This window comes from Lagopus leucura, unplaced genomic scaffold, assembly GCF_019238085.1.
Source record: "Lagopus leucura isolate 7727_CA_CO unplaced genomic scaffold, USGS_WTPT01 Super-Scaffold_741, whole genome shotgun sequence".
Lineage (NCBI taxonomy): Eukaryota > Metazoa > Chordata > Aves > Galliformes > Phasianidae > Lagopus > Lagopus leucura.
In genome coordinates this window covers 12,253,175-12,281,109 of record NW_024962256.1, presented here as the reverse complement: position 1 = coordinate 12,281,109, position 27,935 = coordinate 12,253,175, and the positions used below count along the sequence as shown (strand labels likewise).

The following is a 27,935-nucleotide window of genomic DNA, read 5'->3' as shown; positions in this document are numbered from 1 at the left end:
AATGCTTCTAAAATGTTAAACAAGTAAACAAATCAGGACAAGTAAAAAACACAAGTATACATGACTTACCTGTTCTACTCTCAACATATCTATGATCTGATCAAACAACGGGGTTCTCAGCAAGTCCCGATGAATTAAGAGTGTTTCCAGAGCATTACAGGCAGCAGGATATTCACACTTTGAGTCTCTGACTGAGGTTTAAGAGTAGAGAATTTATTATGTAACATTTATGTCAAAAATTCTGAACAGTACATGAATCAGCAATTATCAAAATCTTATTACATATTCCAAATATGAAGCTCAGTTACACCCATGATTCAAGTCACCCTCAGACTGCTTACTTATTCGCGTGACCTTTTCAACACTGGCATCCACATCCACATACACATGACAGATTCCTTCGCTGTGTCCCATCACAGGTATTCCCTTTGCTGCTTTCTGTATATTCCTGACTAGCTGGGATGAACCACGTGGAATGATAAGATCTATCAGCTTATCCAGACGGCAGAGATCTTCTACTTCCTCTCTTGTATTCACCTGTGGAAGTTGTGATACAAGTAGTCCATAGTCTGAAGTTCTACCTGTTCTCCTTATACATAGCAAAACATTGTTAATTTAGTTCTAGATACTTACCAGTTGCACTGCGTCTTTGACTCCGTGAATTGAAAGTGCTTCTTGTGTCAGATGATGAAGGATTTGATTGCTATAAGCTGCCTCTTTTCCTCCTTTAAGTAGCAAACCATTTCCACTAGCAATGGCCAAAGCAGACACCTGTCAGAAAGGAACATGAAGACAGACAAACAGGAAAATAAGGAAAAGACAAAGTGATCTGCCTCTTCTAAGAATAACATCCACAGAGCTGGAACAGAATTCTGAATTCTGTTCTTACTCGGTATCAATCTCGTGCACAACAAACAGAACATATAACTCCAGAAATTAAGTATCTTAACATTCCAGGCACAAACTTGAGTTTTCAGAGTACTACTGGCAGAGGGACTGCAGCGAGTGAAAAAAACCCCGGACAGAGGCTCTGGCATGAATTGAATAGCTGTATAAAATAATTTGAGATGCAAGAATTCTTGCTTCTAGTCATTCTGACTGGAAATAGCTAATAAGCTCTTCCTATCGCAAAGATTTTCCATTGTGCTGTCTAAAACACAAATATAGATAACACTTGAGATAAGTGAAGAGGGAAGAAAAACTCGGGACAGTAGGCACAGCATGAACTTTATCACATTGCTTTCACATTTATAATCAGAAGGAACTTATTGACCTTGTCATCTGCCTGTTTATAGCACTAAATTTCACATATTTTGAGTCCAACACCACAACAGGACAACTGAATGTTTGAATTCAACAATACAACTGGACCTGGACAGACTGGTGAGCTGGGCAGAGAAGAACTCGATGAACTTCAACAACATCAGTAGTCAGAGATTAGAAAATAAGATCAAGGTTGCCTATGCAACTTTAGTTCAGATCCCATATTTTTATGTATTATATTAGCATTTAATCACAGCAATATTTCTGCTACACAGCTCTGCAGATGAAGGTACTTACCTGTAACATACCTGCCTTACTCTGGACACACGAATGACATTCACTTACAGTACACCATTCAAGATTTTCACTGTTTTTTTCTCACAACTTCAGTACAGAACTTAAATCACCACATTAAACCACTGCTTTTCCTCACACCCATCTCTCAAGAAATAAGTAAAAGCTCTAATTTTACCTCACTGCAGGTATGCAGTATTAGCAAAGGACAGACTACTCAAAGCCTAGAACTTATGAGCTACATTTTTTAACACATATTCCTAACAGTTACAATTTGTTATTAACAATTTTCATTAAACAATTGATGTTTAAGCTTATCTTGCAATTCAGCTGCATTCAGCATGGACAGACAAGCATTCATTGGTAAGAACCTTCTAAGTTGCAAGTTAAGCAAGGAACTTATGTTTGTGAGATACATGCAGGAACTGCACCACCTGAATGCAAGCTAACTCCTTCTATGCACTGGGTTATTGAAAAACAACTCTAAAAAACTCTCTACACCGCAGAAACAAGTCCTGAGAACTTATCTGCAGAAAAAATAAGGATGTTAACAAAATTCATTTTAGAATAATCCAAAAGTCTCCTGAGGCAAGCCTTCCTGCAGCCTCCCAGTAACTCATCAGCAGAAACATGCTTTCTTTTGTTAATGAAGAACTCCTAGCAGAGTCTGCCCTCTGTACATACCTGTGGGAGACAGTCAGGGCGGGACTCAAAAATCACGAGAAGAACCCCAATAGGCACTGTCACCTGCTCCAATTCCAGGTCTTTTGCTATTCTTGTTCTCCGAATTACGCGGCCAACGCTGTCCTGCGAGGACGCTGCAATCTGACGTAGTCCAATAGCCAAGCTGTTCAGCTTTGATGTAGAGAGACTTAGACGTTTCAACAAAGGAAGTGCCAGTCTCCCTAGAGGAAAGAAAAAAATATGCTTGAGATAGATTTGTCTGCCTAGACTCAAGCAGAAGTGACCTGGAGGGTGAACATATGGAAAACTCAGATATTTCCCACTCCCAAGCAATAAACCTACCTAAGCTTAATGCAATACACTAAGTCTCATAGTCATTACAAAATCACTACAGTGTGAGAATGTTTTCCCAACCACCATAATTAAATCTAACATAGTGCAACTAATATGCATATGAAGCAACATCCACATCCACAAAGACAAGGTTTTTCCAATTTCAAATACCATTAAATAATGCTGTAGTTAAATTTCTTACCATTTTATACCCTTGCAGTAGTTCTGGAAAGCCTGGGCAATAATTTCATCCTTCTATTGTAGAGACAGACAAGTGCACATTTCAGGCTGGGCAAGAACCACATAAGCTTTCTAGTCTGAATACATTCAGACAGTAAGTTTACCCAGAAATGTCCCTCAATGTAATTTGGGCAGTAATACAATTGTTGCCATGTATTTTTTACTGAGTAGTACAATTTGTGATGTATTAATTTCATACATTTCTAGAATATGGTTGTTACAACCAGAAAGGTCAACACAGCGGAAGGGAGATACAGGTTGTAGTAGCAAAGGGACTAAACTGAATGAACAAGTGTCACAAAGGAGAAGGAAAAGTACTCATCTGTCTCTGAATATCTAGGCTCACAGGGAAAACTCCACAAGAGAGGAATCTCTAACCAGAGCTCCTTCCCAGTGGCAGTCAGCCCTCAACTGAAGTGTAAGAGAGGTACAGCCAGGATTCACCCCTTCCGGTCACACAGCTGAACTGCCTTCAGCTGTGCTCCCAGGGCTGACAAGTCCTCTCCACAAGTGCTCAATCAGTGCTTCAGGCCGTGACTCAACAGTTACCATACAATGGTTGTTCTTGGAGAGTATCAATTTAAGTACACGGATGGCAACAATCCCCATAGGAGCCAAACATTATGATAACCAGCCCAGCAAATAGACACTTTTTGCACTACAGTAACAGGAAAGATATTTGCTATATTTCACTTCTGAAGTGAGCCTGCTTTGGCAGAAGAGAGCACTATCATTTATTTTATTACAGAGCTCTTCCTGGTGCTTTGCAAAGTCTCACCAACTTCTCTGATGAATACATCTGTTTTACGTAATTGTGGAAGCTGCTGCTGTTTACACTGACAAACTCTCCAAGTCCTGGTTTCACTAATCTGTGATAGCAATAATTCCCAATCTCAGGTGACAAATATCTCTAGTTCTGCCCATTTCCTTTGAGACTCAGTTTCATGACAACAGGAATGATGGAACAAATTGTAGTATTACCTTTATTTTCTGCTTCTTCTAAGTCCTTCTTGTTTGCCAAGAGAATTTCTTCTCTTTGATCGGTTAGTAAATCAGCAAGACGATAAATAATCTCTGCTCTCTGAAAGACAAATGTTTCTGAACTGCATTCTTATACGAAATCCATTCTATTTGATACCTAGCCCACCATTTCCTTTCTACTGACCGTACCTTTTCACTGTCTTAACTCCCTGAATACTTGAGGCCAGCTGATTTTTCCAGATTGCATTACATTGAAAAATAAGGCTGAAGAGACCTTTACTTTGGTTTTTTTCTTTGTTTGTTTGTTGTTTTTTGGGCTTGTTTTTTTTTTTGTTGTTGTTCTGGCGCAATCATCTTACTAAACCCACAAAGTTTTCAGACCACTTTTGTGGTCTTTGCAACAGATGACATTTTACCCAGTCAGTTGTAAAGCAGTAATTGGCAGTAACTGATTGTTTCAAACTTCTCATTTGCATGCGCTACACACACAGGAGTGAATAGGCCAAATTATTCCTGTTAACTCTTCAGAAGCTCTGAAAAATCAATTTTTACATAGTATATGTTATGGCAACGTTTATGAACCCTACATGCAAACACTTACTACATCATAATTCTCAGGTATACTATCCATGGGCTCTCTGCATCTATTTAAACATCCAAATGACGGATCTAGCACACAAATAACAGGTTCTTGTCCCAGGAAGCCTGTTCGTGTTAAAAATCTGTTTTTTAAACTTGCCACACATTCTCAAGCTTAGCAAGTGAAGCCATATTCTCTCACCTGCTCAGGCTGCAGTGCTGCCAGGGTCCTGCCACCAGCTCGAGACATTTCACCTTGCTGCTCTACTGTAGGGCCTGTGTCACGGTAACAAAACAAAAAAGCAACAATAAAAGCCCATATCACACATGGACAAAGTTACAGATGTGTGGAAATGAACACCAGCCCTTATATCTTTCATCTCTTTACTCAAAGCAGGAAAACAAGTACTTTTGTAACAGACATATCAAAGACATTTACTGCATGTCAAAACAGGATATATCCATTTTGTACCTATCAGATGAAAAACACTGCCACAATTCCAAGCATATTCCCTTTAAGGGCATCACAGAGACTCAGTAAGACAATTCGTGCCAGAGTGGAAAAGCTTTTATCAAAAAGACATAAAAATCACAGAATCACAGAATCGTAGGGGTTGGAAGGGACCTCCAGAGCTCATCGAGTCCAACCCCCTGCCAAAGCAGGTTCCCTACACCAGGTCGCACAGGTCAGCATCCAGGCAGGTCTTGGACATCTCCAGAGAAGGAGACTCCAAACCTCCCTGGGCAGCCTGTTCAGTGCTCCATCACCTCACTGTACAGAAGTTCCTTCGCACACTGGTGCAGAACTTCCTATGCTGCAGTTTCCAGCCGTTTCCCCTTGTCCTGTCTCCACTCACCACTGAAAAGAGTCCGGCCTCGCCATTCTGACCCCCACACCTCAGATATTTATAGACCTGGATCAGGTCCCCTCTCAGCTTTCTTTTCTCAAGGCTGAACAGACCCAGTTCACTCAGCCTTTCCTCATAGCAGAGATGCTCCAGGCCCTTCACCATCTTCGTGGCCCTCCGCTGGACTTTTTCCAAGAGATCCCTGTCTTTTTTGTACTGGGGAGCCCAGAACTGGACGCAGTGCTCCAGATGAGGCCTTACCAGGGCAGAGTAGAGGGGGAAGATCACCTCCCTTGACCTGCTGGACACGCTCTTTTTAATGCACCCCAGTATGCCATTGGCCCTCTTGGCCAATGAGAGCTCCTGAACAGCTCTCCTATCCACAGACATACACAAAATAAAGGAGGCAGTTCTTCATATACTACTAGCTCTAGAGTTTACAGAGTATTTAGTTAACGCTCTTGCTTGCTGTGACTCAGTCTCATGAATACTAAGCATTTACATAGGTTCTAAAGGTGATTTGACAAATTTATACAAGAAATCCATCGAGCATTATTGTACACACTTGTCTTACAGCGCAAGTCACAAGTACCACTCCATACTTGTTCTACTCTGCTAAGATCATGGATGTTTGCTCTTTCTACAGCCACTGTTACAATGCCAGAGCAACAGAGAGGCTATAAAACATTCCCAACCTATAATACCAGAAAGTAGAAAGCAGTAAAATGAATTTGTGATAAAAAGTATAACTAGACATTATTTTAGTTCAGCAGCACATTTTATAGTATGCTTTCTTTCACACCAAAATATTCAACCACAGAGGATAACCTCTACAACGTAAAAAGACAATTCCACTCAGTTCTTTAAACACACGTCTGATGCATCAAGTTAGCAGCTGGAGGGAATCTTAGCAAAGGATTTTCTATTCCAACCTCAGAAAATATCTTTCAACAACCATTTGTCAAGCAGAACATGCTTCCCTATTTGTTGTACAGACCTAGCTAAATTTTAACTCTAAGCTTTCAGGAAATCTCTTTAATTCTATACTCACCTGCAGGCTTTACCTCTGAAAAAAAAGTTCCAACTTTTTTCCCGTCCACAATATCTGTGATGACGTGACCAGAGATCTTTGGGTGAGTTCCATTTGCAATCACTACAGATGTGCCTCCTTGGAGGGCCCACAGAGCTGCTTTCACCTACAGGATAGAGCCAGTTCCAGAAAATTCACTTATTATTTGAATCCCCATTCTCAACAAGAATTCTTACAGAATCACAGAATTGCTCAGGTTGGAAAAGACCTTAAAGATCATCAAGTCCAATCACAACCTAACCATCCTACCCTAACTCTAACAACCCTCTGCTAAATCATATCCCTGAGCACCACATCCAAATAGTTTTTAAACATATGCAGGGGTGGTGACCCACTGAAGATCCTATTCCAGTGAGTCACCACCCCTACTTAACAACCCTTTCTGTAGTTTTTCCTGATATCCAACCTAAACTTACCCTGGTGCAACTTGAGGCCATTCCCCCTCATCCTGTCACCAGTCACAGTCAGAGGAGACCAACCCCGCACTCGCTGTAAGCACCTTTCAGGTACTGGAAGAGAGCAATAAGATCTCCCCTCAGCCTTCTTTTCCCATGACTGAACAGCCCCAGTTCCTTCAGTCGCTCCTCGTAGGACACAGTTCCACTTTGATCTCTACGTTAGGCCTTTATGCTTTCAGAACATTCAACACATTTCAGGAATTTCTGCAACCTAGTGTTATGTTAGATCATGCATTTTGATTTCTACTTCCCTTCCTTAAACAGATGCTGCTTCAGAAACATACTTCATATTTCCCTAACAGTCTGCCCTTTTTAAGATTTCTACAGGGGCACTTTGCCCAAATGCTCTTCTTCGACGTTCTCTTATGTTGCAAATTCTTCTTACTGTTTGAAAAAACACAATTTTCTTTTTTGAAGAACTGTGTTGCTAATTTCCCTAACACTGGCTAGCCATCAGTAAGTAATCCACTTTGAGTGCCCGCACAATATTACTTGTACAAGTCCTAGCCTACCATGTATCATTAAAATATTATTCAGTGTCCTTACCTTTCTGAATTACTCCGTTGGAACTTCGACTGGCTACCCACCCCTTACAAATCTGCCTAAGATGCAGAAGTACCCTCACTGTTTAAGACCTTTTGGTGAAAAAGATTAAGTACTCCGAAGAGTTCTTTGGGTTTCCACATATTTTTAAACTGTTTACAACACGTCCTGCTAATGCTTTTAGACCTTTATTTAAAAATTTATTTGCTGCTTCCTTTTTTCCCTTGGGAGTACACTTGTTTGTTCTTTCAGTAGGCTCTATTTGAAGACTGCATTTATTCATTTTTCAATTATATGGGGGTTTTTGTGTGTGGCTTTTTTTTTTTTTTTTCGTTTTTTTTTTTTTTTTTGCATTCTTCTTACTTTCGTAGTTTTGGAGATGGGTTCTATGCTGTAACTTAACTACCAGTTAACTTCAATGGTCAGGCCCACACTGTACTATGCAATGAATGAAAGGAACAAGGCTAGAATCAAGTTCAAAATCAAACCCAAGGGACGCAGGCAGATGAGAATTGAAATCAGTGATACTACCAGAATATGTGTGCTGTCACATGAAGTAAGCAGAAGCAAACATCATGGTTAATAAGATCTCCATAAAATTTAGCAGCAGTATTTCTTCAGGCGTTGCTTTAACACGGAAGGCAAGATGAGTTCCCTTTCTGAACATCAGCAAGCAAGCTCATTTGCAAGAGTCCTTTGAAATCACTATGTCCTAAGATTTCCCTTTTTCCACTTACTTAAACCATTGTTCAGAGCATCACAAGAAATATTTCTGTAAACCTTTTCTCTAATTCAAATAAATAGACAAAACCACAGAAACAAACTCCAGATGTTACCCACTAAAGGTGAACTGCCTATGGTCTCCTTCATTACTTTTTCTGACTAAGGTACTGACAACATCATTCCACTGTGGTATTTAATTTCATGTAATGTATATCACCACAAAAGCTTCAAGTGACAATGCTGCTTTGTCACTTCTACACTTTCCTATATGTTCCCATACTTTTATACTGCAACCCATATCCACTAGAAGACACCATCTGTCGGATGCCTGTCATATCAAGCTTTTCACTACCACAAGACCATCAATTGCTCCACTTTTGCCCAAATTTCATGCTAATAATCAATATTCGAACTACCACGTTTATACCATTGTTGACACTTCAGTTTTCCAAAAATATCAACTGATTCTCAATTCCAACACATTCTTGTTCAAACATTTATGTGACTCAAGCTTAAAGATACCAAATATCTTTAACAGATCGCTGCTTTTAGAGAAGAAGCATTGCCTCACCTTGTCAGCTTTCTCACCAATTCCTAGCACTGTTTAAACTATTTCATATATCAACTGAATGGAAATTCACTTCTAATTGGCCTCTATACATCCAGTAATTCCCAAATAAAACACTCAAATATCTCCTCCTGGGTTTTCCGGTCTAAGCTTGATACGAAGTCTGCTCTATCAGATTAGTCAAAAAGGAGACATAAGAGAACTGGCAAACATCTTGACTTCAGCCTTTCTGTGCTTTGTCAAAATCCATTTCTCTGTTTACAGACAGCTTTCTAAAAGTCACCTCAGGAAATCTGCACCTATAAATACTAAAGCAGTTCACAACTCAGCATCATGAGAAACATTAGAAAAAATAACAGAATGATCGAAGCTAGAAGGGAGCTCTGGTCCAATCTCACGTTCCATCAGAGACAGCTAGAGCAGGGGCCTAGAGCCATGTCCTGGTGGCTTTCTGGTGGCTTCACTAAAGATCACCAAGGGGGAGAGTCTGCGACCCCTCTGGACGACCTCTGTCAGTGCTCCATCACCAACAGTACAGAAGTGCTTCCTCATGATCAGATGGAACCTCCTGTGCTCCAGTTTGTGCCTACTGCCTCTTGCCCTGCCCTTGAGCACCTCTGAAAAGAGCATGGCTGCATCCTCTATGCACCCTCCCTTCAGGTATTTATACACATGCTTCATATCTGTCCTGAGCCTGAACAGTCCCAGCTCTCTCTGTTTTTCCTCACAGTAGGGGAGCTCCTATTCCTTGACCATTTTGGTGCCCTTCCATTGGCCTCTTCTCAGTATATCCAGGTCTCTCTTGTTCTGAGACCTACTATTGCAGGTACAACCTCACCAGCACAAAGTAGAGGGGGGAAGGATCACCTCTCTGGACCTTTGCTTAATGCTGCTGTGAACAACATTAGTGTTCTTAGCGGGAAGAGCACACTGCTGATTCACGTTCTAGCAGGACTACTCTGTCCTTTTCTGCAGAGTTGCTTTCAAGCTGGGTGGCCCTCAGCATATTGGTGTCCGAGTTTATTCCCTTCCAGGTGCAGGACTCTGCACTTGTTGATCTTCATGGGATTCCTGTAAGACCAACTCTTCAGCCTACCAAGGTCCCTCTGGATGGCAACATGGCCCTCTGGGGAACCAGCAACTCCCTCTAGCAACATTCTCTTAAGTCCCACAATACGTCCATGTTTATCCACTCACAGCACTGGACACTGAAGGTGTCTGACCCTGCACAGCACTATAAATCATTGACACTACCTCCTTTACCTTTTCCACTCCAGAACTGAAGTTGCTCAGTCTTCACCAAATATCTTTCAGAAGCAGAGGTCATGCAGAGAAACACAGAAAGGTGGCAGAAGTAGCCTATGAGATTCAAGTGATAGGGATCCCAAGTCTCTGGATCATTGTGTAAGAAAGCAGTGAGGGCTGACTCTTACTTTAATTTAAATCATCAACTTTATATTGTTCCAATATCACATTTTACAAACTCATTAAATGTATTGTGTAAGTTGCTCTTTTCAATTCACATGGGTTTCAGAGAAGTCCAGCCATTCGAGGGTACTCACAGAACAGCTGAGGCTCGAAAGGATCCCTGGAGATCACACACTCCAAGCCCTTGCCCAAAGCAGAGTCAACTAGAGTATGTTGCTGAGGACACTGTCCTACCAGGTCTTGAACATCTCAAAGCACAAAGAGTCCACAAGCTCTCTGGGCAACCTGTTCCGCTCCACTACAGAAGTTCTTACATTTAAGTTGGATTTACTGTATTTCAGTCAGAGACCATTGCCTCTTGTTTGTTCCCTGGATATCACTGAGAAAAGTTGGACTTTGTCTTCTCTACACCTTTCCTTCAGGTATTTATACACACCAGTAAGATATCCCAAGCCTTCTCCTACTCATGTAAGTAGTTGTAGCTTTCTCCGCCTCTCTTCATCATACTCCAATTCTTTAATCGCATTCCTGGCTCTCCCGTGGATTCACTGTAGTATGTCACGTCTGTCTTGCACTGGGGCACCCAGAACAGGACACAGATCTCCAGACTAGTGCTGGGTAGGGAAGAATGATCACCTCCCTTGACCTGCTGGTTATGTTTTTCCTAATGCAACCACAGAATCACAGAATGGCCTTGGTTGGGAGGGACCTCAAGGATCATGGATCTCCAATGCACCCCCCCACAGGCAGGGCCACCAACCTCCACATTTCATAGCAGCCCAGGCTGCCCAGTGCCCCATCCAACCTGGCCCTTGAACACCTCCAGGGACGAGGCAACCACAACCTCTCTGGCAGCTGTTCCAGCACCTCACCACTCTCTCTGTAAAGAATTTCCCCAACATCCAACCTCAATCTCTCCTCCCTCAACTTAAAACCATTTCTCCTTGTCCTGGAACCCTGGATGCTGTTGGCGCGAAGAGCATAGTGCGCTCTCATGTTTTGTCAGATTGAGCAACTCCAGGACTCTCCCTCCCAAGTCTTTTTTTTCCTAAACTCTTCACCAGCTTTATTGCTCTTCTCTAAAGTACACCCAGCAACACAGTATCTTTTTTGTAGTGAAGGACTCTGGTCTGAAGGCAGCACTCCAGGCGTGGTCTCGCCAGTGCCAGATACGGAGTGACAATTAACTGCCCTAGTCCTGCTGGCCCTGTTATTTCTGAGAAGAGGGGAAGGCTACTGGCCTTCTTGGCACAGTGACAACAAGGGCCAGCCACACTGCCACCTCAAGGTAAGCTCACTGCTGACCAGCACCCTCAGGGCCTTTTCCTGATAGACAACTTTACAGCCACTGTTCCACAAGCCTGCAGTAGTGCATGGAGTCGCTATGACCCAAATGTAGTACCTGCCACTTAGCCTTGTTGCATGCCATACAATTGGACACAGCCCACTGATGTAGTCTATCCGAATCCCCCTGCAGAGCCTTTCAATCCTTAAGCAGATGAACACTCCCACCCACCTTGGTGAGATCTGCCAACTTTCTGAGGGTGCACTCACTCCCCTCATCAAAATTGTTCATAAAAGTATGAACAAAACTTGCTCCAGTACTGAGCCCTGGGAACACTGCTTGTGACTGGACTTAACTCTATTCACAACCACTGTTTTCACACATCCATCCAGCCACCACTACTGGTCATAGAGTCGCTCCTCCCTGGGCAAAGGGCTTGGCATTTCCTTTTGCTGCATTTCAAAAGGTTCCTGTCTGCCCCTAACTACAGCCTGTCAAGGTTCCTCTGAATGGCACTGAAATTATCTGGTCTACCAGCCACTCGTTCCAGTCTTGTATTATCTACATCCCTTTTCACATCTTCCTTTCCCTCCCAATAAGAAAACATTCCAAGTTTCTACCTTGGCTTCCATGCCTCCCACTCCCACTCGAGATTTGGTTCCAAATGTCACAGACTGTTGGTCTCCTGGGTAGAATATGTCAATGAGCTTCGCATCATCAGATCCTGGAGGGCTGTTGAAGAGTCCTGAAGCAAATATTTAAAAAGAAAAAAAGAAAAAAAAAACACCTTGAAATATATCCTTGAAACTGAAAAGCTGTATTCCACTTAAAAACTTCCTCTGAGCTCTTCTCTTTGTGGGAATTAAAGCATGAAACATAACATATAGAATCAAGACATGTAGTTTTACCAAAAGTGTAGCTAATAAGGGGAAACAGATTAACACCCATGCCAAACTGTAGTGTACAAGATATGAAACACAGATATTTCAATGAGGTTAGAGAGAAAACTAGAGGGAAATTTACAGCTTTTTTTTTACTTTCAATATCAGGGCTTACAAACATAAGCACACAATTGAACAGGTACAGGACAGTCTAGTTGTAAAACATAGGAACTGAAGAGATCAGAAAAACCTGAACACAAGTTGGTTTGACTATTTTAACAAATTTGAAAGCTCAATTGGAAGGCACCTAGAAAGATCAGAATACAACTGCCTAACCACCTCAGGACCAAAAGTTTAAGCTTATTAAATATTATCCTCAGATGATATCTTTAGAGAAGCATCAACCACCTCTCCAGGAATTCTGTTCCAGTGCTTAACCACCATCACAGTAAAGAAATTTTTCCAGCTATCAAATCTGAACCTGGTGTGGTGCAGCTCTATGTCTTTCTCACATGTTCTATCATTGGTAAATCAGGAGATCAATACCCCCTTCCCCATTTCTCATGATCAGGAAGCTGGAAGAGAGCAATGTGGTCACCTCTTAGCCTCCTTTTCTCCAAACCAGGCAAATGAAGCATCCTCAGCCTCTCTTTACACAACATGCCTTACAATCCTTCTATCAGCTTTGCTGCCCTCCTCTGGAGGCTTTCAAGTGAGCAAGCAACTGCTCCTCATGGCTCCATGTAGTAACTCGCTTTCACTCCTCAGCATCTCTCAAGTTGCTACCTTTATGCTTGCTGATGCAGATGAGATACCAGATCTGAGTAGTGGCTGTTTGGATTTTGTCTTGAGGGGTATGGTTTAGAGAGAACTATTGGTGACAGGTGGACGGTTGGACTGGATGATCTTGTAGGTCTTTTCCAACCTTGGTGTTTCTGTGATTCTGTGTTTTAAGTTATCATTTGTGCACCACAGAGGGTGCACCTTCTCAAACTCCCAGATGCTTCTGTCTCTCCAGTTATCCCTGAAGCTGAGCTACCAGGCAGAGCAGTTCATTTAGCTAGGCACACCTCCCGCAGGTATGCTTGCTATCACCTTTCATTTGAAAGACTACTCCCATCACACCCTTCACACTAAATGCTGGGTAGTTATATGAACTGACTGGAGCTCCATCTGGGTGGTTGCACTAGACCTACTGGATGTCAGAAGAACAGGAGCAGAGGGCGTAGTTTTCTGTCTAGTGGACATTTTTACAGACTTGAACACTTTCCTTACATTACTGTTTACAAACCTGCTACATCTGAAAGAACAATAAGGAGATCAGCCTTCATTTCAACAGCCAGACGTGCTGCCAAACTGTCATTATCCTTCACACTAATCACCTGCAATGAACAGACATGAAACAAGTATACTGAACAGTGGGAAGAACTAGGAAATATTTGGCTACAACATACAAACCTAAGCCACTTCAGCACTACCAAGTCCTTATTAGCTGCTTTGTTCACATCCAGTGAAAACTCTTAGAAGCTGATTTTTTGCATGAAAGTAAGTAGCCTTCTGGAATGCAGTAAAGCAGCACCAAAGTGACAGGCAGTTAGATCAGGACACTCCACAATGACACCCAATGAAAGTGCAAGAAGTACTAACAGATCATTCTTTAAGCACAGGTGTTCAATTAGATGATCTGCAGAAGTCAATTCCAGCCTCAACTATTCTGTGAAAACCAAACAGGGCACGCTCACTTTTAGCAGAGCAGATACCATTTGCCCCGCTTCCATCCCACAGTTTTATCATGTCAGAAACAGACAGCTTGGCACAGTTCTCTGCTCCCTTTGTCCACATTACTAATTTTGTACGTTTCTCTGCTTCAGGCTCCTGACGTTTATGATTACAGTGTTAGTAAACTCTCCCATCTACACAAAAGATCCACCCCCTGCAATACTTTACCCACATTTACCCCCTGTAGATCACTGTTCGGTTCTGGAGGTGGAACAACAGCATCATTAGTGTTAATTATTGGGACAATATTCATTCTTAAAAGCTCATGTAGCGTTCCATTTAAGTTCCGACGCTTCTGTTCATCATGGAAATCCAGATTGGTGACTAAAATCTAAAAGGAGAAGACAGACTTTATATATACTTAGCCCATCATTTTTTGTGACAAAACCAAAACACATAGGGGCTGCTCCAGAAGTAATGCCTCTTATTTTGTTCTGTCGACCACAAAACCAGAGACAGATGTTGGCGAGATGGTAGTAGAGGCTGAACTTTTCCATTAATATTCATTAAATTCTGTTGCTGCGCAACAGATGGTAGCAGAAGGGCAGTCTGACAAAATGGCATCCAACACAGAAGTACATATGAAGCAAAAGATATGGAATTGAATTCCTCCATGCAGAAAAAAATGGCATCTATCAACATTCACTGACACCTGCTTAATATTTATGGAGACCAAACAGTGGATGTTAGCACAGTGGGCAGCAGGTGGTGTGTTTCAGCAGTGTTGACACCGACATGAAAGACAAGCTTCTTTGGGTGACTATGCACAGCTGTCACCTCCACTGGTGCAAATATTTACACGCACAGCACATGGGTTCTTGATCACTGCTGGTGAAAATGCATAGCTAATGGTGGAGACCTGGTGCCAGGCGCAGAATTTAACCTTGGCTCGTGTTAGATTTCATGAAGATGGTGATGGCCCAGACCTCTACTTTGTTAATATTTCTCTGCAAGGCCTCTCTATCCCTTCCTAACTCAGTGTCATCTGCAAATTTACTTCATATGCATTTAAGTCCTGCATCCAGGCCATTCCCAACAGCATTGAAGAGAACTGGCCCGGAAATGAAGCCCTGTGGAACATCACAGGAGACTGGCCACTAGCCTGATGTAATTCCATTTACTATAATTCCTTAAATCCTACACGTGAGTCAATTTAACCCTTTGCATATGTATTACATATTTGCTTAGCTGCATGTTAGACATTTTGTCCAGAAAGATACTTTGAGAAAAATATCAAAACCTTTGCTGAAATCCAAAACTGGCTTCACTTGGTCAACCAAGTAAGTAACCTCGTCAATAAAAGAAAATCACATTAGACAAACATAACTTTGGCCTCACGAAACACATGCTGACTACGACCAACAACTGCCAAGAACAACTCCATCACTGAGTGGAGTAGCAAGTAAGCCTAGGAGAGAAGGCATCCCTTACTTGAGCTGCACAGATGCTGTACTGTGTAAACATGGCTTCATACAGGGCCATCAGTCCACTCTGGCCGGCTGCTGCACAGGCTCGGGCTTCCAGGACTGGAATTGCCTACAGAAACAAAGAACAGCTGTCATGCAGTGACAGGTTAGTAGGTTCTAACCAACATTCAAAGAAAAGTGGGACTGTTGCCAATCACTCACCATATCTTTTAGCTGACTTTGGCCTGAATGAAGTGCTTGCCTCACACTCTGAGAAAGCAAGATCTCATGACGCAGTCGCTGTTTTCCAAAAGCTACAGCACCACTGGTGACAATCATCATTTCTCGGCCTTGATTCTGCAGCACTGACACCTGTAAGTACAGAGAACAAGAACTGGGATACAGAGTAAAATCATGGCTAGCCTGACAGTTCAGGGCATTACAGCTATCTTACGCTCAATAATCCTTGCTGACATAAGTGTTCTGCTTATGAATAGATGTCCAAAGCAAGGCAGCCATCCTCAAAGATGTTCACTTTCCTAACCACTTGGGAGCTATGTAAAAGACTGCATGCAACCCCTAGCCTCCGCCACTGCAATCCCTAGCCTCTGCTACTCTTCCTGCATTTTTCTGTGCCATCCAACAATGACTAAATATCTGAAGTTAGAACAACCATTCTACTTCAGTTACAAAATTACCTGCTCCACAATAGATGCCAGCCTCCCAAGGGCTAAGCCACACTCATCCCCTCTTGTCACAACAGCGCTGCCCAGCTTCACGACAATCCGCTTTGCGTGCTTCAGCTCACTGCGGTGTGCAAATGACTTGCCATGTGCACGGCTGAGTGGCACGGTGATAAATGGAATGTTGCTCCAACGACGGATGGATTCATTCCTTAAACTCTGGGTATTGTGGGGGAGATCTGTGGTTAAAGAAAGAAAAAAAAAAAAATACAGTTTTAAGTGTTTAATTCGGTCTTCCAAGTTCCTTAAGTCATGTAACATTTCTTCCCTTTCCAAGGCTCACAACACACACCTCTCAGTGACAGGGAAGAAGCAGCCAGCTTTGAAGACACTGAAATAAAGTGCGAGTGAATATTCTTTAGCAGCAGTAACCAACCCTGAGGTATATAAAGCAATACCTGATGTGTTACAGCCTTGACTCTGGGAATAAATAATAAAAAAAAGACTGAATGACACTTAAGTAGTCCATCCAACTCACAACAGAAATACAAATGCTAGCTTTAAAAACACTCTCCTTTGCCTTGACTCATGAGATATAGCTAAAGAGTTTTCCTGTCTATAGCACAGCAGAAGCTTGATTGCTAGAAAAGAAAACACACCTTTTATGAAGCCTGTAGGTCAGATACTTTCTCATGTTGCTAAGCTGGGGGCAACAGAAGAGGGATGATGAACATGTGAACTGCAAGCCACCTACCTACAATATGAACAGGCATTGCAAGGAGCAGAGACAGTCACAGCATTATATTCAGGTAAGATAGAACACGCACAAGGCTTGCATCTCATTTAAAGCAATGAACAAGGGAATATTCCTTAGCAAAATCTTTGTTTATCAAAAGCTTACAAAGGATCCTAAGGCAAACCAGCCCATTATCAGCACAGAAGATTAAGGAAGAAAGTAACAGCAAAAGTACAGCTTCAATTGCAGCTCACTCCAGAGTTCATAAGTTTTGAATGATGTTATTGAGGGGATTTTCCTTTTAAGAAAAAAGCATAGGCACCTGGACGCATACTGATTAACACTACTAGAAACATGTGCTTTCTCTCATACATACAGAAACGGGAAATGGCTGCGATGGCATGTGGCGGTAACACAAAGCACCATCCAGGGGAACGGACAAGAGGGCTCAGAGCGGCTTGACACAACATTTTGAGATGCCTTCTGCAAGTCAAGGATATCTGCAAGTTAAAAGGAAGGGTGTGGGGAAACTGGTTAAATATCAGTGGATTTCCATCTGTTTCTTTCCTCCCCCAACCCACCCAACCAGACAGAGGCTCTTCTTTTTCCTGTACACTCTTAATGCAATTTCCCTGTGCAAGAAACAGCCTACTCTCCTCACACTCATACCACAACTTAGGAAACCGAAGGCTCCTCTTCCTTACCTGCTGGCAGAAGATTATTATTAAAGATGAAGAACAAAACAGAGTTCCCTGGAATAGCAAAAAATGTGAAAGACTCTTAATGAATGTACCTACAATAGAGAAAAGTTGCAACTCCGTCCATGGAGAAGCTTGGAGGAAAAAGCCTGAAAGCAGGTTGGATTACTGTACAAACTACAAAACATCAACTATACTTATCTATGAACCACAGCCCAATGTATGAGGTCTGCTTCGAGAGTAACGCCTCCTATTTTATTCCGCTGGCCCACAAAGTCAGAGGCGGATGGTAGTACAGGCTGAACTTTCACACCAATATCCCATTACATTTTTGCTATGCAGCAGATGGGCATTCTGACAAAACAGCATCTGACACAGAACTGATTATGAAGCAAAATGTGCCATTGCATCCCTCCATGCAGAAAAAATTGCACCCCCTGACATCCACTGAAGTTCGCTGAATGTTTATGGAAACTAACCAGTGGATGTCAGCACAAGGAGGCAGTGGGTGGTGTGTTTCAGCAACGATGCCATCACTACTGCAATGAAACAGTGGTTACCTCCACAGGTATAGATTTTCATGAGCGCAGCATGCAGGCTTTTGTTCACTGCTGGTGAAAATGCATAGCTAGTGGTAGTGACTACTATGAAAAATAGAGCAAATTCTCAGCTACAAAACACTACTGGACAGTGATTATGCATTCTTCATATCTGTTGTGATATCCATGGAAATAAATAGGAGACTGTCACAGAGTTAATGCAATTTCCCTGTGCAATTTCCCTGTACGCCTAGTCTTTCAAGGTCAAGTTTTCCAGCACAGAAACCAGAACTACTGATAGTGCTCCCTGACAAAGCTCTCTAAGAGCAGAGAGAGATTTGTTCTGAAAGCTAAAAACCAGCTATGCCCGCATTCTTCACCAAAAATCTGTCACAGAGTTAACCAGATCAATCTATGCCCATGACAGGGGGGGCAGTAGGTGCCTGCCCTCCTTCCCACCCCAGCCCCACAAAATGGGACGGAAGGACGGAAGGACGGACAGAAACAGTGGCAACAATCTATGGAAGAAAACTTATTTTACTAACTATGATACCGGAATGCAAGATAACAATATAATACAATCTAATTGAAATTGAGACTAATAAATCAAATAAGATAGGAGAGACCCCTGGGATGTAAAGTCAAAATTCAAACCATACCACATTGCATATAGGTACCATGCAGGTGTCTCCATCAGTGCCCTTGGTTGGTTATATATGAACACAATTCCACAACAAGTAATTATGACATTGATAATTGGCCAGTAAGTTGCGAGTAACATCATGGCTTTTAATCCTTTACACAGCGCCCACACGATAAAGAGTGGGTTCATCACTGGTGCCTGCTAAAAAAGGGTTAATGAATTGAAGCTAACAAGACAAGGGAAAAAAAAGGAAAAAGGCACTACCCAGACTAAGCAGTGCTCAAAGTTTACAAATATCCCAGAATGCTGGCAGTATGTCTTGCCTTTCAAGGTCAAGTTTTCCAGCACAGAAACCTGAACTACTGATAATGCTCCCTAACGAAGCTCTCCCTAATGAAGGGAGGAAAAAAACAGTGGCAACAATCTATGGAGGAAAACTTATTTTACTAACTATGGTACCAGAATGCAAGATAACACAATATAATACAATCTAATTGAAATTGAGACTAATAAATCAAATAAGATAGGAGAGAGAGTTCCCGAGACCAAGTCAAACCTGAAAAGCTTGGAACGGCTAGGAAAGCACCCTCCAGCACCCACTGCCAGGCAGAAAGTGACCGCCCCACCCGGAAGGGCCAGATCCCATGACTTCTGTAATGTACGGGGATAGGTACCTGGAATTGGAGCATTAACACTTTAATTCCCAGTACACTACATGATGTTTTGATGAGGAATACTGAAAACCAAAAAAACCAAAAAACAAAAAACATAAAACCATGATAGAGGTGTTACTTCCAGAATGACCTATGTAGAACTACAGAATAGCTCAAGTTGGATGGGATCCACAAGGAACATCGAGCCCAACTCCCAGCTCCACACAGAACTGCCCAAAATTCACACTACATTTCTGAGCGCTTCCAAACAGCAAGATATTAACACTGATTATGAGTAAGGACATCAGTTTCCCTTGACTGAACTTTTAAGCACTCAAAGCTCTTGTAACCCTAAAGTCACTGGAGCAACTACCCAGCAAATGAGGGATACGGAATTGGCAATTTCCTATAACCAGTGTACTTGAAGTAATGCATCTACAGTACTACAAAGAAAAGCAATGAATACAAATCCAGTTCTCCTGGGTAGTGCTTACACAATGAGACCTCTCATTTCCCTTCTAGAAAATTTTGCTTCCTCCACTTGCTTTCAATCAAATAACATTACAAAAGCTGCAGTGAGAGCCTTGAACGGAAGAAAACGAGAGCTCATAGTAACCATATCGGAACTCTTACATATATCTTGACAGATACAATGCCCGGCAGTTCTGGCCAATGCGTATATTAACACTATAAATATCTGAAGTTGCTTAATTACCCTCGATCAGTATATCGCTATTATGTTTCATTACAATCCTTACCAAGTTATACACCTCTGCACAGAACAAATAACCCACCTGCAGATAATGATTCTCCTATTTTTGCTGATAAAGATCACAAAGCGTGGCATTTAAACTATTAGTCTATTAATCCATCATGCCCCTCCAGTTCTGTATTTCACCTGAAAAAGCAGCTCTGATCATTACAAGTATGAGGCAGAAAAAGGACTCAGGACTGATGATTGAGTTGAACAAGTAGTCGAAGTCTGCTTCGCATAAAGACATTTAAATTAACTAGTGAAGGCTACCAGCCAGACACTTAGTACCTGAAGACTTCAGATGCCCTCTGTCACTTAGGCGTTTCAGGCGTATGCCTTCGGGAGATAAAATTCCCATTGTCTGTGTGTCTCACCATTTGATTCTCCCACCTCAAAGTTCACCCTGCCACCCAGTACCAGACATCATCTTCCCTGCATGCTCCTTGTTTTATCTCTAGGGGATGCTTGCAGTCCAATAGGCTGGTAAAGGACAGAACATAAAAAAATAAAATATCAACTTTATTAAAAAAAAAATAATCAGAAGAAGAAGGTGTGTGACATAAGAATGATGCTGCTGTCAGAAACTACAGCTAGACCACAGGGCGCTCTGTAAATCATAGAATCATTTAGATTGGAAATGACCCTTAAGATTATCAAGCCAACCATCATCTAATACTACCAAGTCCACCACTGAGCCACGTCCCCATGCACCACATCCACACAGTCCTTAAAATACCTCCAGGAATGGCAATTCCTCCACTTCCCTGGGCAAGCAGTTCCAATGCCTGACCATTCTTTCTGTCAAAAAATTCTTCCAGGTACTCACTCTAAACCTCCCATGGCACAACTTGAGGCTGTTTCCTCACTTTCTATCAGTTGTTACTACAAACTTCTTTTCAGGTAGTTCTGGAAAGTGATAAAGTCTCCCTTGAACCTCCTCTTTTCCAGACTGAACCACCCCAGTTCCCTAATGCTGCAGAACAATTCTCTCTCCTCTCGCTGAATCAGGAATTTAGAATTTACTTTCCATCCCACCATTATTTCCAGAATTTTCATACTTGTAAGGGTTCTACTCTGCAGTAACAAACCAAAAAAGACATTAGGGGAGAAATAAATAAATAAATAAATAAATAGAAATCAAACTTCTGCCTTATTAGGGGGAGGAGGGAGATGACAGACTGACATCAATAAAAATAAATGCAAAATGCATTATTTAGGTACAAGACTCTAGCACCCACCTAAAATCTTGTTGCCATTACTAAGAGAACCTACTTCCTGCAAACTAGTCTCCAAAAGTCTTTTAAAAATGCCATTCTTCCATCGTAACTTTAAGCAAAGAAAAGTTATCCTTATGCTATCTCACAGAAAGCATTGCTATTAGCTAGTTTTCATGAAGTTACTGTTTTCAAAAGACCTGTTAAGTAGCCCACTACGTTAAAATGTGCTTCAGATCAATGTCAAGAACTAAGCCAACTTCCCATGTAACCTGAAGTGGAATGGAGGACTCAAATCCTTAAACTGGTGTCTTTCATGACAACCTATGAAACAGATATATCTTTTTCCCCCAAAAGAACCCATCTCCTATAAAAGGAGCTATAAAGTACTATAAAGTACTTTATACAGCTATAATATATATAATATATATAACGTATATACAGTACAGCTATAAAGTACTGCAGTGCACGACTGAATAGAAGCCTATCACTTGATCTGCAAAACCTGTTCAAATATTTCTAATCTTAAGTACTCCAAAGATAACATCTGCACAATTTCAGTATTGATCCCTTTTATCTTGTATATAAATCAGTTAAGCAGCACAAGCAGGTTTGTGCAGCAAGGCACAGGAAGCCAACCTAGAGCCTCCCTGAAAAGGGCACGGTAAGGAGCCGAGCATTGCACGCTATGAAAAAGCAGAAGAACTCATGCACAGACGGTATTCCAGGTTAGCAAAATACTACAGCAGGCAAATCACTTGTGCAGAGTCACCAGTGATATCTACACGTGTTGCTTCTCGTCAGAGTGCTTAGATCCACCTGAATTTCCATACCTGATCCCTCCGGCTGAAACTGTAACAAAGATTTCTACGAGAAGCAGCGACTTGCAGGTAAACCGGGAGGCAGAGACGGCTCCTGCAAGGGCTGCGGAGGCAGACCCAGCTGACCTGCAGCAGCCAATCCCCGACGCCCTGACAGCACAAGCCACATCAGCACCGCAAGAACAGAGCAACCACTGGCTGATGCAACTTCAGCGCCTTCAGCAGACTCCATCCCTCCCGGACACGCACACACCTTCCCAGCCTGCTGTCCCAGCAGATGATGTAATTCTACTCCACGTTGCAGCACAAAATCCAGCATTAATGACTGTTTTCTGTCTAGTCCCAGACTAGTCCAGACAGCCCTACCCACAGTACAGACTGCCTGGCCATCTCTCCACCAGCTTTCCCTGACCTGGATTCTCCCCGTTCTCAGACGTCTGCTGTCTGAGCAATTCTATGATGCAGGCAGGAGACTAAAGGATCTTCGTAGCCCAGCTTTTGAGAGTGGCTTCATCTCCCTAAGCATTCTGTCTCCTTTGTTTTCTCCGCTGCATCCCAAACCTTTCTGCTAGGGCAGGAGTGCTGCTGGCTTAGCTGCTCACTTGCCTGCCATATACACCACTCGCAGTCATTTCTGAATTAAAGACAAAGCACTCATTGCTGAATTCAGTAAAAACCATAACAACACTACAGCTTTTCATCTTTGCACACATTATAAAATTAACCATAGTTCCCCACTTAAACTCAGATGCTGGCTATAGTGTTTCCTCTCTATAGTTATTTTACTACTGTATTCTCATCTTTGTACTGCAGTAAACAAATTCCACCAGCACTTATTCTCATGTTGCTAAAGGACACCAGTTGGCGGGAGGGGGTTGTTCAGTTTCATGTGTTTAAATGGTAGATGCCTCACTACCTAAGATCAGGAAACAATCTCATCTGAAGTTTCAAATCCATGGAGGAAACCTCACAAAGGGTAAACAATATTCAAGGGGTGGACAGACTTAAAAAACCGTCCACATCCCAATAAGTTACAGAAGACCCAGCCTACAGTTATCTATCAAAGATTTTGTTGTCCCCACAAAAGGGAAAACAAACTGATGCTTCCCTCCCCCCAAAAAGCAGATATAAAGATACCACTTTGGTAGAAGACTATCTGAAGACTTCCACTTTGCCAGAGGTAGCATTTGTTTCCAGTACAGCACATACGCTCTGCATCCCCTCCTCTTCACTCCATTTATTAGGATTATTACTAACAACAGTGATTAAAGAAGCCAATGTAGCTTAACACGCAAGCAAAAAGAGCTGCTAACTCTTCCTTTTGATTTTTAAACATGTAACAAAAAACAAGCCCTATTTTAGATTGAGCTAGACAGTTTTTAGAACATGTAACTCCTCTGATCTATGCTTGCAAATAAAAAGCTACAGGTTCCCCTCAACTACTGCAGCTACTGAGGAGATGGTTTGGTTCATCAGATGCTGAAATAAGAAAGAAATTATTAAGAGAAACAAGGAGCTAAATCAGCACTTTTGTTTCCCACATAAAACTTTTAGCTCTTCCACAAGGATGCTTGTTAGCATCAAGGAGCCAAGATTTCTTGCCTGAAGAGCAGTAGTTTACCTTAGTGTACAGCAAGCATGCTAAGATATCAACAGTGCAAAAACTGTGGTTTCAGACAGTTAAAGGTAGTGAATACCCTGATAAATCTCAAGAATTCCATCTTCAAGAAAAAAGCACAAGAACCACACCAGAACCTTTTACATCACAGCCTCCCCTCAGGAAGCTGTACAGTGCAGTGAGGTCTCCCCTGAGCCTCCTCTTCTCCACACTGAACTATCCCAGCTCCCTCAGCCGCTCCTCGTAAGACTTGTGCTCCAGACCCCTCACCAGTTTCATTGCCCTTCTCTGGACATGTTCCAGGGCCTCAATGTCTTTCTTGTAGTGAGGGGCCCAAAACTGAACACAGTACTCGAGGTGCAGCCTCACCAGTGCTGAGTACAAGGGGACAATTACCTCCTTGCTCCTGCTGGCCACACTATTTCTAATGCAGGCCAGGATGCCGTTGGCCCTCTTGGCCACCTGGGCACACTGTCGGCTCATGTTCAGCCGAGCATCAACCAACACCCCAAGGTCCCATTCCTCTTCACAGTCATCCAACCACTCATCCCCAAGCCTGTAACGCTGCACGGGGTTGTTGTGGCCAAAGTGCAGGACCCGACACTTGGCCTTGTTAAACCTCATCCCATTCACCTCAACCCAGCGATCCATCTTATCTAGATCCTTCTGCAGGGCCTCCCTACCCTCAGGCAGATCGACACCACCTCCCAACTTGGTGTCATCTGCAAACTTATTCAGGGTACACTCAATCCCTTCATCTAAGTCATCAATGAAGATATTAAACAGCATGGGCCCCAGCACCGACCCCTGGGGGACACTACTTGAAACAGGCCTCCAGCTAGACTTAACTCCATTGACCATCACCCATTGCACATGACCAGGCTGCCCAGGGCCCCATCCAACCTGGCCTTGAACACCTCCAGGGATGGACGGGGCATCCACAGCCTCTCTGGGCAGCTGCTCCAGCACCTCACCACTCTCGTAGCAAAGAACTTCCCCCAACATCCAATCTCAATCTGCCCTCCCTCAACTCCAAACCATTTCCCCTTGTCCTGTTGTTATCTACCCTTCCAAAGAGTTGATTCCCCTCCTGTTTGTAGGCTCCCTTTAGGTACTGAAAGGCTGCAATGAGGTCACCCCGCAGCCTTCTCTTCTCCAGGCTGAACAAGCCCAGCTCCCTCAACCTACCTTTGTAGGGGAGGTGCTCCAGTCCCCTGATCATCTTTGTGGCTCCTCTGGACCCTCTCCAACAGCTTCCTGTCTTTCTTGTCCTGGGGGCTCCAGACCTGGACACAGTACTGCAGATGGGACCTCACGAGGGCAGAGTAGAGGGGGACAATCACCTCAGTGTCCCTGCTGGCCACCTCTCTTCTGATGGAGCCCAGGATCCCATTTGCTTTCCAAGCTGCAAGAGCACACTGCTGGCTCACGCTAAGTTTTTCATCCATCAGGGCCCCCAAGTCCTTCTGTGCAGGGTTACTCTCAAGGACTGCTCCTTCCAGTCTGTATAAATGCTTGGGATTCCTCCAGCCCAAGTGCAAAACCTTGCCCTTTGCTGTGTTGAACCTCATTAGATTCACCTGGGCCCATCTCTCAAGTCTGCTGAGGTCCCTCCGAATGGCATCCCTTCCTTCCACTGTGTCAACCACACCACAACACTCAGCTGGGTGTCATCAGCCAACTTGCTGAGGCTGCACTTGATTCTGTCAGCCATGTAATTGATAAAGATGTTAAAGAGCACTGGTCCCAAGACAGACCCCTGGTGGACACCGCTTGTCACTGGCCTCCATCTGGACATAATACCATTCAACACGAGCCTCTATGTAAGGCCTTCTAATCAATTCCTTACCTAGCAAATAGTCCCCCCAAATCCACATCCCTTCAGTTTTGAAATAAGGATGTGGTGGGGGACAGTGTCAAAGGCCTTGCTCAAGCCCAGGTAACATTGGTCACCTTCCCTTTGTCCACCAATGCCGTCACTCCATCATAGAAGCCCACCAGATAGGTTAGGTTTTCCCTGGTAAAGCTGTGCTGTCTGTCTCGGATCACACACTCATTCCACATGCAATCAAGCATGATGTCCAGGAAGATCTGTTCCATGATGTTCCCAAGTACAGAGGTGAGACTCACCGGCCTGTGGTTCCCCAGGTTGCATGGAAGTCTGGGCAGCCTGATCTACTGGCTGGCAAACCTGCCATGGATGGGGGATTGGAACTAGAGGATCTTTAAGGTCCCCCCAACATAAGCAATTCTATAATTCTATGAACAAGATTGCTAAGCAAGCAACATGAGAAAACAGCTTAAGCACAATCATCAGTGGTTGAGTTGGCATCTTTCCAGCATTTCCTTCTTCCAGAAATCATCGCTCTTTTCTGGTCTGGATCAAATCTGAATCAAATGATTTCCTCTAAAACCTTTACCAAGCAGTAAAACTCCATCAGCTATTAAGGATAAAAAGATGATAGAAAATATCTCAGTTTTGTATCAGTTTTCCTATGACAATCAAATCAAGGTGCACGAGCATTACAAGTCATTCAGGAGAAAAAAACAGAGACTGAATAAAATTTTTATAATAGCTATGGCTAAAACAGTAACACTGATATCACTACGAGATAAAATGCAAATTGAGTACCTGGACACATGCTCGTGTTCAGGAATAAATGAAGTTAAAGAAATGTAAGGATAGAAAGAAAAGCTTGAAAAATGCAAACTGAAATCAGTAGTTTTGTTCAATATTTCAGGAGAAAGATAAACGTTTACATTTAGTACCATGCACTTCAGCCTCCCTCTTACAGCTCCTCCAGTATGTCTTACTGAAGCTTTAAATGCACTTTTTCACCGTTCCAGACTTTTTCAAACCCTCCATATCCAAGCCCCCATTGTAGAATGAACCTCTTCTACCGTCTTATAATAATCTGTAAGCCAGCTGGCTGCAGCCTCTTGCAAAGAAAGACAGGGAAAATTCACCAACAGTAAGATTTGTTCATGCCCTATCATTTCTCTAAGAAGAGCACCACTCAAAATAGTATTTATCCTCTCAACTCCATGAAATATTCAGCTCTGTATTCCATTTTAGTTCCCTGTTTTTAAGACATTTACCCTTACCTACCTCTCCTTTTTTGTTCTGTCCTCAGAACGATGTGTTTTTCTCTTCCTTTGTTGCTGCGGAGATTAAAGGCATTCCTTTTCTATCAAAGGTACGCTGATACCTAGTCCTAACACAGAAATTTTTTTTAAAAAAAATCAGTAGGACAGCAGTTTGTGTCCAACTCCCAAATACAGTACACAGCTACGATAAGAAAACAAAACTTAACCACTCCTCTGGTCTTCAGCTTTACGTGACTATGGTAGCATTCACCTTCTCCACAGCATCTGTAACACTGCAGACTTCCAGTGCGCACACCTTCTCGTTCCTCCCTGAGGCTGCGGAGCTCAAGCGGCACATAGACAGCACCAGCACCAGAAGCATCAGTTTTGCCACCCCTACTGCCTCCTGTGTAAGAAAACTGTGTAAGCTTTGGTCATCAAGATTTCTTTACCTATAACCCTGTCACTCCTTTTAGAGAGCTATTAGATTTCTTCTCATACAAAACAAACAAACAAACAAAAATAAAAAAAAAACCACCCACACCCTGTTGTATTTTGAGTGATGAAATAGCATACAACAGACACAGGCTTATTACCAGGAGTAAAGCCAAAGCCTGGATATCTGCGTGTCAGGAGGGTTTACGTCTTTTCTTTGGGCTCAGAGAAATCTTCATGATAGGGCCAAGCAACATACAAAGAAACAGGCAGGACAAAGATGTGCAGCGGCTCCGTTTCTCCAAAACTCCCAGTGAATGAAGCCAATGTAGTTCTCCATTTACTGCTCGCAAAGGCCCCAGGAGCAGTTCCACTCTGTCGTTGGCTCTATATAACAGTAATGCTCTGCGGCCATCAAAACAGCCCAAAATAAAGTCTACGCGCCTCAAGACAACTTCACAGGGCCGTTAGGATGAGCGCCCAGATGCCCGCAGCACGGGGCGGTACCTGTATCGTCGCAAGGCTCGACTGGCTCGTTTTCAAGGCGACTTCCTTCGGGCCCGACCGAACCACAGGAGGGGAACCGGACAGAGACCGCCGGCGGTCAGCGCAACGCAGCGCCGGCGGCACCGCGCGCTCGTCGACACGCGGCTACGACCCAACCCCCCCGC

General features: G+C 43.0%; 1 protein-coding gene across 7 annotated transcripts; it reads right to left on the bottom strand.

The window, feature by feature from the left end:
- On the bottom strand, window positions 1-27,898 carry ALDH18A1 (aldehyde dehydrogenase 18 family member A1). 7 transcript variants are annotated; one of them, XM_042863790.1, is made up of 17 exons: window positions 27,426-27,898; window positions 27,101-27,235; window positions 17,179-17,302; window positions 16,419-16,457; window positions 16,082-16,305; window positions 15,606-15,755; window positions 15,409-15,513; window positions 14,150-14,308; window positions 13,490-13,580; window positions 11,938-12,062; window positions 6,274-6,418; window positions 4,577-4,650; window positions 3,796-3,895; window positions 2,242-2,462; window positions 634-771; window positions 342-537; window positions 1-191 (listed from the first exon to the last, which is right to left on the bottom strand). In XM_042863790.1, the coding sequence occupies exons 2-17, from the start codon at window positions 27,209-27,211 to the stop codon at window positions 16-18; spliced, it is 2,178 nt and encodes a 725-aa protein (XP_042719724.1). In that variant the 5' UTR covers window positions 27,212-27,235; window positions 27,426-27,898; the 3' UTR covers window positions 1-15. The 7 variants fall into 7 exon arrangements, with proteins under 7 accessions (XP_042719724.1, XP_042719726.1, XP_042719725.1 ...); XM_042863792.1 differs by having other exon boundaries at window positions 14,156-14,308; XM_042863791.1 differs by having other exon boundaries at window positions 27,772-27,898.
- Between the last annotated feature and the right edge of the window lie 37 nt (window positions 27,899-27,935).